At 53.1% G+C, this 12,649-nt stretch overlaps 6 protein-coding genes across 6 annotated transcripts; 3 read left to right on the plus strand and 3 right to left on the minus strand.

Moving 5' to 3' along the window:
- The first annotated feature begins 681 nt into the window (after nucleotides 1-681).
- Nucleotides 682-1,409, plus strand: MYCFIDRAFT_86210 (uncharacterized protein). The gene is made up of 2 exons (XM_007922470.1): nucleotides 682-829; nucleotides 882-1,409. The coding sequence occupies exons 1-2, from the start codon at nucleotides 703-705 to the stop codon at nucleotides 1,184-1,186; spliced, it is 432 nt and encodes a 143-aa protein (XP_007920661.1). The 5' UTR covers nucleotides 682-702; the 3' UTR covers nucleotides 1,187-1,409.
- Nucleotides 1,410-1,796: 387 nt separating this feature from the next.
- MYCFIDRAFT_76460 (uncharacterized protein) lies at nucleotides 1,797-3,228 on the minus strand (the record flags this gene model as incomplete). The annotated part of the gene is made up of 4 exons (XM_007922270.1): nucleotides 1,797-1,802; nucleotides 1,915-2,468; nucleotides 2,614-2,704; nucleotides 3,187-3,228. 4 exons carry the CDS (start codon nucleotides 3,226-3,228, stop codon nucleotides 1,797-1,799), a joined length of 693 nt encoding a protein of 230 aa, XP_007920461.1.
- A 174-nt stretch (nucleotides 3,229-3,402) lies between these two features.
- MYCFIDRAFT_86211 (uncharacterized protein) lies at nucleotides 3,403-4,249 on the plus strand. Its single transcript, XM_007922471.1, has 3 exons — nucleotides 3,403-3,564; nucleotides 3,641-3,904; nucleotides 3,990-4,249. The coding sequence occupies exons 1-3, from the start codon at nucleotides 3,439-3,441 to the stop codon at nucleotides 4,038-4,040; spliced, it is 441 nt and encodes a 146-aa protein (XP_007920662.1). The 5' UTR covers nucleotides 3,403-3,438; the 3' UTR covers nucleotides 4,041-4,249.
- A 171-nt stretch (nucleotides 4,250-4,420) lies between these two features.
- MYCFIDRAFT_201783 (uncharacterized protein) lies at nucleotides 4,421-6,519 on the plus strand. The gene is made up of 6 exons (XM_007923669.1): nucleotides 4,421-4,471; nucleotides 4,570-4,890; nucleotides 4,946-5,231; nucleotides 5,800-6,195; nucleotides 6,281-6,367; nucleotides 6,423-6,519. Exons 2-6 carry the CDS (start codon nucleotides 4,598-4,600, stop codon nucleotides 6,450-6,452), a joined length of 1,092 nt encoding a protein of 363 aa, XP_007921860.1. The 5' UTR covers nucleotides 4,421-4,471; nucleotides 4,570-4,597; the 3' UTR covers nucleotides 6,453-6,519.
- A 968-nt stretch (nucleotides 6,520-7,487) lies between these two features.
- On the minus strand, nucleotides 7,488-8,208 carry MYCFIDRAFT_209985 (uncharacterized protein). The gene has a single exon (XM_007923670.1). The coding sequence runs from the start codon at nucleotides 8,177-8,179 to the stop codon at nucleotides 7,817-7,819; it is 363 nt and encodes a 120-aa protein (XP_007921861.1). The 5' UTR covers nucleotides 8,180-8,208; the 3' UTR covers nucleotides 7,488-7,816.
- A 572-nt stretch (nucleotides 8,209-8,780) lies between these two features.
- On the minus strand, nucleotides 8,781-9,841 carry MYCFIDRAFT_209986 (uncharacterized protein). The gene has a single exon (XM_007923671.1). The coding sequence runs from the start codon at nucleotides 9,830-9,832 to the stop codon at nucleotides 9,209-9,211; it is 624 nt and encodes a 207-aa protein (XP_007921862.1). The 5' UTR covers nucleotides 9,833-9,841; the 3' UTR covers nucleotides 8,781-9,208.
- Nucleotides 9,842-12,649: the final 2,808 nt, after the last annotated feature.

Raw genomic sequence — 12,649 nt, forward strand, 5'->3', positions numbered from 1 at the left:
CTCGAGTTTGGTTTGCGGTCTGTGTAAGATCGGAGTGTAAGTCTGAAGCTACTGCTGTTTGGCGGATGTCTTTCTTCCTGGGTTTCTTGGAACAAATTGGGAATGTGTGCAGTAGTGGCTGTTTCCCGAGGTTGGTGTACGAAGTCAAAGATTGTTAGAGATGCGTGGCGAACCTAAGTTGGGGTTTCGGTAGTGAAGCGCAGCCTTCATTCACTTCACGCGAAATTTGGGTGGCTGGAACAATAACATTGTCAATAATGTCTATACAGGTGAGGTTCTGTCAAATTGAGGCTGAACGGAGTGTCTATCAGATCTATAAGCCTGGTTAAAAGCATTTCTGCCTTGCGAGCACATTGCTGAGGATGAAACAACTCTGAAAGGAGTCGGTGCACCTGTTCTCAGAGTCTGAAGTGACCGCATCTTAAAATGTATCAGCTTCAAAGCTCTTTCGGCTGCACTTTGATTTGCGTCTGATGTCTGTCATGCCTGAGACTAAATTCGTAGACTTCGTAGTAGCTATCGGCATGTGAAAGTGTGCAGTGAATGTTCGGGAAGAAGCGAGCTCTGCGCGATCTGCTGGGGTACCGCCGGTCCCTGCATTGAAGCTTGACCAACTGTGAAACACCGCCTTCTGGACACGTTTGGTACTCATAACTCACATCTGGTACCATCCACGCCAACGAACCTTCCAGTCAATTGAAAATGAAGTTCACCACCGTCGCGACCGCTCTAGGGCTGCTTTTCGCCGGCGTCTCCGCCCTCGACAAGCCACTCAACATTGACATTACTGAGGCCAAGACATGCGCCGAAGATGAGAAGACTAAGAAGGGTATGCCGAGATTCCTCATGGCCTGGGAGAAGCGCATCTAATTTTCTTGCAGGCGACAAAGTCGAGATGCACTATCGTGGTACACTAGAAGATACCGGCTACGAGTTCGACGCCTCATACAATCGCGGCACTCCGTTGTCTTTCACAGTTGGAAGTGGCCAGGTCATCAAAGGCTGGGACGAGGGGCTCATTGGCATGTGTATTGGCGACAAGAGGAAGCTTACCATTCAGCCAGAGTATGGCTATGGTGCTACGGGAGTTGGACCAATTCCAGGCAATGCTGTGCTGATCTTCGAGACTGAGCTTGTGTCAATCAATGGCAAGAAGGCAGAGGCAGTCAAGAACGATGAGCTATAGACTGTGACAATGGGAATGGGGATACAAAGCTTCACAGAGTCTTTGAGATTGCCAGCGCAGGTAGACTTTGCCCAGGAATGGCTCCGAACCATGCGATTGGAGCTGTTCTCGTCAACGCTGAGACCTAGACATCCATGCTCGGCCTGCACTTTGCACCGAAAGTCACGATCTGCAAAATTCGATGAGCTATAGACTGACGAAAAATCTTGAAAATGATCAATTGCTGCCATCTGTGGATTGAGTCCTGATCAATTCGGTCCATGTTCTTGCAGCCCGGAAGGGAAGCATTGTCTCGCGAAAGAACCACCGTGACCTGCCTTGTGCACGACTCAATCTATTCGTTCGCCTGGTGCATTGACACAACCTGCTCCCTCAAGTTTTTCGCGAAAGGCGACAAGATCTGAAGGGGATCACGACCAATAGTGAGTAGATGGGAAGGTGAACAGCCATAGAGTTGAACTCTTCTTTACGATTGCTATCGGACCTTAGGCTCTCACCATTTCTCTGCGTCTCTGCTCTTTCTGCAGTAGCGCGACCAACCATTTACCTTTGGAGTCGCCCTGTTCATGGGCTCTTTCTGCCCACTGCCACAAGACCGGATCAAGTACGTCTACCCCTATACAAGATTCATCACCTGTGTTGACATGCCGAACAAGATTCTCCACAATAGTTTGGGGGCAGCCGCAGTCCGAAACAGCAACACGCAGAAGCTCGGTATTGGTTCTTACGCCCATGCCGAGTAAGAAAGACACGAATTGAGCGTTGCCGTCAGTGACAGCTTGGGTCAGACCTTCTTGTGCATGTTCACCATAGGCAGCATCCAGCGCATGCAGATCAGTGATATTCTGGGCGACAGTTCTCAAGAAGGCCAACTTTGGTTCCGTGAATGGTCGCAAGAAGAGTTTCTTTGGCGGTAGAAGCTCTGGCTCTGGGTATAGTGCAGCCCAGACTCTCTGCCAGTATGAATCACTGTCTGTCAGAGATATTGGCGACAAATTGGTGCTATAGGTCTTCAACCAGTTCTTGAAGAAGTCCCACGTCATGAAACGACTATTGAGAAGTCGAGTCGCTGCAGCAAGATCTGCACTACTCGCGGTACCATTCCTGTTAAGCACAGGCACAAGAAGACGAGAGGTCAACTCGATTTGTAAGTGTCGACTCTTGGACAACTTTGATGCCATCTGTCGAGAAACCACGGCAAGGTCGACGTTAGCAGCATAGTCGAAGATCTCCTGCAAAACCTCTGCAGGTAGAGCTTCCAAAGGGCTGTCGAGCTGGGATTCTAGTCGGCGCTTTCGCGGTCTCGATGAGGATGCTCTAGAAATGGATGCCGTGGAGACTGGTGCGACGCGCGTCTGCAGTTCTGGCTTGCGACATTTTCCAGCCCTCCACTTTTCAGCATAAAGAGCGCGTCTCTTGCCACGAACCTTGACTGGCGTGAAGTTGGCGCTTGATGCCATAGATTAATGGCACGATCCGGTGAAGCCCAGGCCAAGTATGTGTCTGGCTGCTGACAGACTGGATACGGATATAGTTGAGTTGAGACTCATGATGAGGAGAAGACACCTATAGCCTGGTCAGTGATGGCTTCCTAGGTTGCTTGTTCAGGCTGCAAGTATAGTTTGGGTATCCTCAGTGATCTTGGTGTAAAAAGTGATCAACGCCAGAAGGCTCAATTACTATCTAGTGCGTGTAGGTTTTAATCATTGGAAAGCGGATGTAAAATGATGAATGCATACCAGTAAGGCGGGCCGGGTCTTTCAAGTGGTAGAATCGTCGGTCTCGTGGCTCAGTTTCTGCTCTACTCGTCAGCACTCGTCTGGCTGGGAAGCAGCACAATAAGGCAGAGGGCGCGCGGGTAATAGTCAGTATATGTAAGAATGACTCGCATTTGGTCTACGCCGTTATGAGAAACAGGCGTGAATCTCCGGTTCGTAGCCATCAATCGCAAATTATCACATCATTCGAGCAGTTTAAGCTTGTGTACAATGACAACTTACCTTGAGCACGTGCTTGCAAGTGGTTGGGAACTCCGTGTGCATTTAGTTGGTGTAGCAAAGGAGAGAGAAATTTGAGAGAGAACTTGAGAAATCTGGTCGCGACTGGCGGCTGCGGCTCTTCGGTTCTTTCCGCGCTTTCTTCGCCAAGCCCCTCGCCGCACCTCCGCCTGCCAAAATCGACTTCCAGCCAGCAGAGATCAATCTCCAGTTCACGACGAGCGACAACCCACCCAACGCACTTCTACCGACAAAATGGGCGACGTCAGTATCGAGGCACCACACTGGAGACAGGTCGAGGTTGGCCGTGTCATTCACTTCGGCAGCGGCCCATACACTGGCAGAATCGCCGCCATTGTCCAGATCATCGACCACAAGCGCGTACGTTCCCCCCCGAAAATTCGAATCGCAAGAGATGGATCATTGAGCTATTTGGACGAGTACTCACAGCTTACAGGTTCTCGTCGAGGGCCCATCCAAGAAGACTGAGCTCCAGGTCCCACGCCATGCCGCACAATTGAGCTCTCTCTCTCTTACCGGTCTCGTCATCCCAAAGATCACATTCGGTGCTGGTACCGGCGCTCTCTCGAAGCAGTGGGAGGAGTATGAGGTTGACAAGAAGTGGTTGGAGAGCTCATATGCCAAGAAGATTGAGAAGCAGACCCGGAGAAAGGCGCTCAGTGACTTTGAGCGTTTCAAGGTCATGCGTTTGAGGAAGCAGGTATGTGGCGTTCAGGTCTCATGCGGTCTAGAGAATGGCTGCATGTGGCATGGCTAGAACAATGCATAAACTAACATAAAATCAGGCTCGCTTCGAGACTCGCAAGGCTCTTGCTCAGGCCAAGGCCAGCGCATAGGCTATGGGGGCATCGCAGCATACTCTTTGGGCATCATGAAAATCGACCGATCTCCAATGTATTCAGCATTGTACTGGGCGCCGGTGGTTCAGAAACCATCAGGCACGGCTGGCGAAATGGGGATGTGAGGGCTTGCTTGAGACTTTGATAGCGAATTGCGCATAGTCTGCAAAGCGCAAGAAATGTGGTTACGTGAACTGAATACCGTGATGTCGCTTTCCCAATGCTCAATGCTCGTGCTATGTTTCCTTGACGTTTGATGCACTTCCAATATAAAGTACGGGTCTTTCCGCACAAAAATTGGAGGTCTTGGCGACGCCCGCATCGCACGTACCGAGCAACCACCTCATCAGTTTCAATTGTGCATTGCCATTGCAGGAGGACCTTCTGGACGCCAGCGCATCACCCGAGCCCAGGAACGACTGCTACATGTAAGTGCATCAAAGCTATAGTCATCGCGACTGGGAATCTGTCGCCAGTCGCCTTAGCAATACATGTGATCGGACTGAAATTCTAACAAACTTCTAAGCTCTCGAATCGAATCTCGTCTCGTCGCTATGGCCAACCCACGTGTTGAAGAGCTCCCCGATGAGCCAGAGAAGAACACCCCAGAGGTCGAGGAGGATTCTTCTGATTCTGATGAGGAGGGCGGCGAGGCCAACATCCCAGCGGGTGCTCAGGTTGCCGTGCACAGCAGAAACGAGAAGAAGGCGCGCAAGGCTATTGCAAAGCTCGGACTGAAGCACGTCGAGGGCATCACCCGTGTGACTCTGCGGAGGCCAAAGAACATCCTTTTCGTCATCAGCAACCCAGATGTCTACAAGAGCCCATCGAGCAACAACACCTGGATGTGAGTTAGATCATATAAGTTGGCGCGTGAGGGTAGGACTAATATTTTGAGACAGCATCTTTGGCGAGGCTAAGATCGAGGATCTCAACTCTCAAGCTCAGGCATCTGCCGCTCAGCAGCTTGCCGCACAGTCCGCTCACGAGGCCTCTCACAACCACGCTGCAGACGGTGAGGGCAAGGGCAAAGCGGTCGAGGACAAGAAGGCTGAGGAGGAAGAGGACGATGGCGAGGAGGTCGATGACACCGGTCTTGAGTCCAAGGACATCGAGCTCGTCATGGCTCAAGCCAATGTCAGCCGCAAGAAGGCCGTTAAGGCTCTCAAGGAGAACGACAACGACATTGTCAACAGTATCATGGCGCTCAGCATATAGTGCTAGCCTGATATTCCTTGAAAGAATCAAGATGGTCTCTACCCACGCCATGCATACCTAGCTGGCGTATGTATCTGCACTTTAGCCTCATTACGAAGCCTGGAAATGACTTGTGAGATGTAAAAGTCCACATATTGTACCTGCCTCCCAAGCTCATCTTTTTCTGTCTTTTTTTGTCACATTTGAGTCCCTTGTGCGGTCTGGTTGCGAAACCTTTATTGCCATTTTGCGTTCAAAGAACGTTGTGGCTGCGTTCAATGCCTCATCATAAAAGTTCATGCCTTAGGCACAGCGGCAAGTCGGAGGAAGCCGCGATGAAGCTTCCCTTTGGCATCACCTCACCACAGCTTGTGCCATTGCAAACTCCACTCTCACATCCGACACATCAAGATGGCGGCTCAAGTACGTACACACTCCCAAATTCTCCCTGGATGTCTTTTGCGCGCCGAGTGATACCTCTGCTACCATCCCGGACCCGCAATGGCGCTCTCGGGCCACTGCATTTTCTGTGCATCTGCTAACGGTGATGCTGCTACAGCGATCAGCCGCGCTCAAGATCGACTGGACCAACCTTGGTGCCAAGCTGGGCCTGCGAGGCAACACTGCCGCTGCGCTCCAGAACTTCAAGCAGCGCAACGATATCGCACGCCGCAAGGTCCAGGTTCTTTCCGAACAGCCTTCGACCGTCGACTTCAGCCACTACCGCAGCATCTTGAAGAACCAGGATGTGATCAACGACATCGAGAAGCAGTTCAATGCTTTCCAGCCGAAGAAGTACGATGTCCAGAGACAAATTAAAGCCATTGAGGCTTTTGAGGCCCAGGCCGTGAAGAGCGCCGAGGAGACCAAGAGCAAGGTTGATGCAGAGCTGAGGGACTTGGACAAGACTCTCAAGAACATTGAGACTGCCAGGCCATTCGAGGATCTCACTGTGGTACGTTATGGCAAGATACGGGAGAAGCAATTCCGAATTGCAGCGTTGTCACGTGATGTAAATGTTCCGGCTAACTATTCTACAGGATGATGTCCTTGCTGCCCGCCCAGACATCGAACAGCGCGTCGAACAGCTCGTGTCGAAGGGTCGCTGGCAAGTTCCAGGCTACCAGGTGAGTGCATTCCGTGATTCTTGTTTTTCGCAGCTCCGACTAATCCATGAAATAGGAGAAATTCGGCAACCTCTCCGTACTATAAGCGAGCCCAGCCGCTGTTGTTTGATAGAATCAACTGTATATATGCGTACTGAGCTCCTTTGTCCCTGAGACTGTGCCTTGTCCTCCTCTGCAAAACTGGCCACGCTGGCACTCTAGCAGCGTCGCGCATTTTCTGGCCTACATCTAGACCTGAGTTAAACTCGACTGCACGTCCATTCTGTGGCACTGATTCAGTGCACGTGGGTGCCTTGTCGAATACGATTAAGGGAGGTTACGCTTTTTGGAGATACGAACAACTCAATATTTGCCATGGTGATGCTCGTAAGTCATCCTGCGGCGCCTCGTATCAGCCTCCGGGACTGGAACTACATGTACATACGTACAGTCACTCACCCCAACGCCTAACAGCGATACCGATGCATGTAAGATGAGAGTCAGGCAGGCTTCAAAACTCGCGAAAGAACGAAAGTCTGATGAGAGAGGTTCATTATCAGCCCAGTTGTCTGCACGTTTCGTGTGTCACATCCATGTGCACGGCAGTCGAAGTCTTCCACGGTTCCACGGTCTGGAAAGTGCGAGCGACCGGGCAAACCTAGAACGGACCAGCATCGACAGTAAATAAGGTAGTTCCAGAAAACCTAAGTCCACGTAGAATGGTCCAAGCAGAAAAGAGAGTTATGTAAGGGAGTTGTTCTTTCCTTCTTCCTTCGATTCTCGAACACCTTGTTTTGTTTTTCGCTCCGCTTCGTTAAATTAAACGTGATCGGCGTGAGAAAGCCAAAGCTTATTGGAAAGAGGCATGGCATGGAACCGATGGCCAAAGGGGGGTTTTACCAGCTTTTAGTCTTTTTGGTCCCTGTGAAGGACCACTCATGACTCGCGCGTGTAAAACATCAGGAGACCGAGAAGGGTTACCCAATAGGGACATAGGCAAATGCCTGAATAGACGACTTGCAGGCGCAGGGCGATTGTAGACCGGCATAGGGATGGGAGACTTGAAACGTTTTGACTATGATGATTCATCACATCCTCTGGGAGTCTGCGAGTCTGTGAGTCTGTGAGTCTGTGATTGAGTCTGGGTTGATGAATTGAATTCTTGTTGTGTGCTTTGTGGCCACTGTTGGTCATCATCGACTCATTTGTGACACTAATACATACATCTCTATAGGCGTCAATACCGTGTGAGATAGGACGACATGCGCTCATTGGCCAGTGTGATGAATCGGCCGAAGGCCAATTCCAAAATAAAGCCTGTTCCATACCAGGATGGGCTTGCTTCGCTCGCCACACCTTGTCGTCAAATAACGCCATGCAAAACCCTCCCTGCACAGATGAACGCCTGGGAACTCCTCGCTTGGATTGCATGACAGACTGTGCGATCGCGAAACTCAAAGACGTGCAACGTCAAATCATATGTGCGTGAGGAATATGATGACCGGCCATGCCACTGTGGCAGCCTCGTTCGTGTCGCTTCATGTTACTCCGCACTGAGAAGGCCTTGCCGCAGCCGTTGTGCGGGCATCGGAAAGGCTTCTCTCCTGTATGGCTGTGAGAGTGGATTTTCAGGCTCGAGGGCCTGCTGAAAGCCTTATTACAGGTGGGGCAAATGTATCGATCTTGTGACTGCGGGAAGGTGGCCTGTGACGAGGGGCTGATGTAGTGGTGATGTTCCCATGGGTTGCTGGTTTGGAGACCTGGTGTCGATTGCACCGGCACGACTGGTGGTACAGGTGGGAAATTTGATGGCAACGGTCGCTGTTGATACATCGCGGACGACACTGGATAGTTCGGATGAGGGGGCGAGCAGTAAGAAGGGGCCGATATCGTCCCAGGAGATGTAGCATAAGGTGATGTGGTGTATCGAGCATCTCCGTAAGGTGAAGCATGTGGCTGTGATGGAACGGACGGTCGCTTCATTGCCTGTGCTTGAGCTGTCCGTTGGTCGGTGGGGTCGATGTTGTTGATGGCTGAACCGACGTAGTATGGGTTTCCAGACATCGTAGAGCTTGCTGAGATTGTCGCCGGGCTATTCGTTCGGTCGAGGACAGAGTCAGTCCGAATCGGCGGCGGAGGTGGCACCACGCTTCGCGGACTTGTCGAGATATCATGAACGGCATTTGTCGTGTACGGTCTTTGTTCCGCATCAAGCTGCTGTGAGGTCTGTGCTGGTGCTTGTAGCTGTGACGGTGACTCGCGTGGTTGCGACGTAGGCAAATGTGCGGATTGTGATGCTGTTCATGTTAGCCTCATCTTGTTTCGTCGCACCAAGGATGCTTACAGATATCTGCGGATGGTCGATCTGAGAGCCTGAGAAGATTGGATATCGATGGGAGGGACGGCTTGAACCCATCATCCGACATTGGCGAGCCCGCGGATTGAGGTGAGCGAGGCTGCTGATGTTGGTATGGCTGTTGTTGTGCCACAGCAGGGTAAGCATATGGATTGACATTGACGGTGTTTCCCAGATCAAGTTGCGTGGGCGCTCGGGGTTGATACATGGCGTAATGCGGTGGGTAGTTCTGAAAAGCGTCGCGAGGAGGGTATGCCATCATGTTGACTGCTGCCATTGAGACGTCGGTTACACCAGATTCTACGGTCGTTGTCTCTCTGGAGAAGTTGACGCTGTTGCTCAGGAAAGTTCTCGCTTTCACGATTGTCGTTGCGTGTGCTGAATGATGTTGTGCGGTCGTTGGAGGTTGCTAGGCAGATCAGCCACCAAGGAGGATGTGCCAGTAGGGCGAATTGATATGCAGACGGCGTTGAGTGGTGTGTGGATGATAAAGCGCGGCGGCGGCGTCAACGCAGAAGGAAGGGACCGTGTCCAGCGCTGGCGTAAATTGAACCACCCGGCAGCGTCAAGGTGGAAAGAGCGGGAGGCAGGCTCGCTTTGGTGTAGGAGCACCAGAAGGCAGAAGGATGGGCCCCTGGTCGGCGGCGACGAGGGGTCGCGGCGTGGGCGTGGGCGTGTGCGTGGGCGTTGGCGTTGGCGTCGGCTGAGAATGTTCCGCAGGGCAGGCACAACAATGCAAAGGAAGGTGCTTTGTGCGAGGCGAGGCGAGGCGAGGCGAGGCGAAAAGCGCTGCGTGGCGGGAGAATGCTGGTGGGTGTTAATATAAATGGACGGGCGCGGCGCGGGAGCAGCACCATTCGCGGCAGCGTGGACGAGGTCGACCAGGGAGCAGGGAGCAGCAATGGACTCTGGACGTCTTCTCCGCTAGAAGGAGCTATGAGGATCGACGGGTGGAAAGTGCAGGGGGCACGACGGATGACGACTTTGGCGAGCTGGTGAAGTGCTCTGGACGGCACAGCACAGCGATCTCCCTTTGCCAGCGAACGCCTGACGATGAAGGGGGCGCTGCAGGTTGGTGTTGGGGGCAGCGTAGGCGGTCGGGTGCACAGGCCGGTGTTCTGGCATGGCATGGGGAGCAGTTGGTACACGATGCTGCGCTCGGTGGTTGTCTCTCTCCCGTCATTATTCAATCTGCGACACAGACTGCAGAGGCCTGGGATGTGGAGTGTGCGGTGGCTAGGCTAGCATTGGACCGACAGGCGTCGACTCGGCGGAGAGTCCCAAAGGGTGCCTTAGCGGTCAGTGCCGTGCGAAATCGTGCAGGCGTGCAGGGTCTTGACACTCGGACCAGAGTGGAGCTGGTCGTTGAACTCTACGCGCACCAGCCTTCCCGCTCCACGCTACGCTACGCTACGCCTATCTATGGCTCTGGCTACAGTATGGCTACTAGGCATGCCGCCCACAGTCCGTGCCCGCGAAGAAGTCTTATAGCGCATGTGACCAATGAGGCCACGCCGGACGCTGTACGGCTTCCCGCCCAAGACTCTTTTCGCGACGTTGGCTCACCACAACGACGGACAACGAATGTGAGGATAGCATCCGCTTCACCGGGTGCCCCTCTATCAGCTGATATCGTCTATACGGGCAGCGTTTTTCCGTGTACGCGCTGATGTGTCCTCGTGGCTGGACTGCCGTGCTGGAATAAGATTGCATGCGCGCTCGCAGTGCCAGCCGCGCCGTGCAGATCCAGCTACTCAAGCGTGATCAGTGATCAGGAAGATTCACTGCCAGTGCCAGCGATCGACGTCCGGCCTGCGGGTGCTGGTGGGCGAGGTGGTATTCTGTCATTGGACCATGCGCTGCAGCGCTAGACGTCTTCATTTCGCCTACTGTGCCGGACTGCGGACTGCGGACTGCGAACTGCGGACTGCGGGCTGCCAGCCTGTCACTCCAAGGGATGCACAAGCACAAGCAGGCGGTCAGTCTGCAAGCTTCTGATCCAGTGCAGTACATGACAGAGCGCCGCAAAGGGCATGTTGCTGCGAGACATGACATCCAATGCACCGCCCACCCCCCACCACACATGGCATCTCAGCGCTTGAGACTGCCGGGAAGGCGGATCTGCAGCGTTGATCGTTTCGAGAGATTGCGCGTGAAAGGAAGAAGGGATGGTGCGTGAAGAGTGTAGCCGAAGCGCAGTAGTGGATCAACACTGCCGTCGATCAGCCCGTGAGGCACGCATGGCAACAGGCATGCTCTCGTGGGCTAAAGTAAACTCTGTTAGACGACGATCTCTTCCAGAGTCTCTCGCAACGCTCGCATCCTGACAATCATCCTGTCAGACTCAGGCTTGCCTCTGAACCTTGACCTCATCGTGATCCCTTCCACCTCCACCTCCAGCATTCTGCCAACTGCCAACCTGCATGCTATGCAGCCACATTATTTTTGCCTGACAGGTGCGCGGCGCAGCGCAGCGTGGACGGGGGCTGCTGCACATGCGAGCAGTAATAACGTGAAACTATCGCATAGCAAGCGGCATGCCTCACCCGCAGAGAGACAGTGCACACACACCCACTGATGCACGCAGAAGCCCCAGCTCGAGATAATTAAATGTCCGATGAAACCCATGGGCCGTCACACAGCGCCGAGCAGCGTACCGCTAATCAGCCTACCTTACCGTGCTACTGATGTGATTCCTGACGGTACGCACTCCCGACAGCATGGGCATTTCTGGAAGAATCCCGCCTGCCCGATGCTTTCAATGCTTCTCACGTCTGGTCAAAGCTATTCCAGGATGGTCTAGTCGGCGATACTGCTGTTTTCATGCAAGATTCCCGCACCATGTCCATGCCGCTTCGGCACTCCTGGCCACGCTATCCTTAGCTGTTCAGGGCCTGCCGCTTGTTAAAAGTTACTGTAGGTCCACACTCCACAGGCCGGGCTCGGAACCACGTCTTGTCAGAGAAGCGCCGGCTGCGTAGATCCCTTCGTCACCACTACTATTCTATCAGACCCACGACCATTGTTGCAATATGCAGCACTGTCATCCTTCTTATCATGATTCACAATTGTACTGTAACACCGACGCAGCCTACAATCCTGCCATCTTGCTTCTGTTCCTCCGCGCCCCCGTAGACTTCGGTCTCGGATTGCATGGCAGAAGGTTGCCCGTTGCCCGAGATCCTTCGCGCTCGCACCCTGCACTGCCAATAATCATGACTTATCCATGGCTCCCATGCTTTTCCACAAGGATGCCGCGATTTTGTGAAACGGCGCCCTCGTGAGCTCGCTTAACTCTAAAGCAAGCATCTCGACGTATCTGGTTAGCCGAGCCGCGAGATCGTCCGGCTACAGTCTGGCTTTGCCAAGACTGCCCTGTCCTCCACTTCTTCCGCTGCTCTTCCTCCTCCTTCTTCGATGCGGCAATGGGATTTCACGATCAGCCTCGAGTGTACTGAGCTACACAATCATCGCTCATCATATCATAATAAGAGCAACCTTTGGGGCAACTCGTCGTCTTCCACGACAGCGCATCATCCGTTGGTGCCTTCCCGTACCGAACAACTGCGCGTATAGCTGACCCAAACCATGCACTACTATACTCCAAGCACGCTGCTCCGCCGTTATTTAGATCAAGAATGGACGCGCGACAGATCAATTTACCCGTTCGCCGAGAGTGCGGTTCACGGCTATACTGTATGGGGGCCGAGATTGCTTCAGGCGGCACAGGCGCAGATGCCGAGAAACACGCGTCCGTCCATCCCCTGAAGCAGCCAACAAACCACATGCGTACGTAGCGGTGCGGACTCTAGTGTCCGCGAAATTGATGCCGACAAGGCTCAAGAGATACTGTGGGCTGCAAAATGGCAGCTAGAAATGAGAGCGGGCTCATGTAAATGACAATGTGTGAGCTACATATCTACTAGTGTCGGTCGGGTACAATCTGA

Source organism: Pseudocercospora fijiensis (assembly GCF_000340215.1).
Source record: "Pseudocercospora fijiensis CIRAD86 unplaced genomic scaffold MYCFIscaffold_1, whole genome shotgun sequence".
Taxonomy (NCBI): domain Eukaryota; kingdom Fungi; phylum Ascomycota; class Dothideomycetes; order Mycosphaerellales; family Mycosphaerellaceae; genus Pseudocercospora; species Pseudocercospora fijiensis.

Excerpts from the sequence above, each read along its gene's own strand:
- MYCFIDRAFT_86210 (XM_007922470.1), top strand. The coding sequence starts at position 703 with ATGAAGTTCACCACCGTCGCGACCGCTCTAGGGCTGCTTTTCGCCGGC. Across the intron at positions 830-881 it reads AGATGAGAAGACTAAGAAGG|GCGACAAAGTCGAGATGCAC; the intron begins GTATGCCGAGAT and ends ATTTTCTTGCAG.
- MYCFIDRAFT_86211 (XM_007922471.1), top strand. The coding sequence starts at position 3,439 with ATGGGCGACGTCAGTATCGAGGCACCACACTGGAGACAGGTCGAGGTT. Across the intron at positions 3,565-3,640 it reads AGATCATCGACCACAAGCGC|GTTCTCGTCGAGGGCCCATC; the intron begins GTACGTTCCCCC and ends CACAGCTTACAG. Across the intron at positions 3,905-3,989 it reads TCATGCGTTTGAGGAAGCAG|GCTCGCTTCGAGACTCGCAA; the intron begins GTATGTGGCGTT and ends ACATAAAATCAG.
- MYCFIDRAFT_201783 (XM_007923669.1), top strand. The coding sequence starts at position 4,598 with ATGGCCAACCCACGTGTTGAAGAGCTCCCCGATGAGCCAGAGAAGAAC. Across the intron at positions 5,232-5,799 it reads AGGAGAACGACAACGACATT|CGATCAGCCGCGCTCAAGAT; the intron begins GTCAACAGTATC and ends ATGCTGCTACAG. Across the intron at positions 6,196-6,280 it reads CATTCGAGGATCTCACTGTG|GATGATGTCCTTGCTGCCCG; the intron begins GTACGTTATGGC and ends ACTATTCTACAG.
- MYCFIDRAFT_209985 (XM_007923670.1), bottom strand. The coding sequence starts at position 8,179 with ATGTATCAACAGCGACCGTTGCCATCAAATTTCCCACCTGTACCACCA.
- MYCFIDRAFT_209986 (XM_007923671.1), bottom strand. The coding sequence starts at position 9,832 with ATGCCATGCCAGAACACCGGCCTGTGCACCCGACCGCCTACGCTGCCC.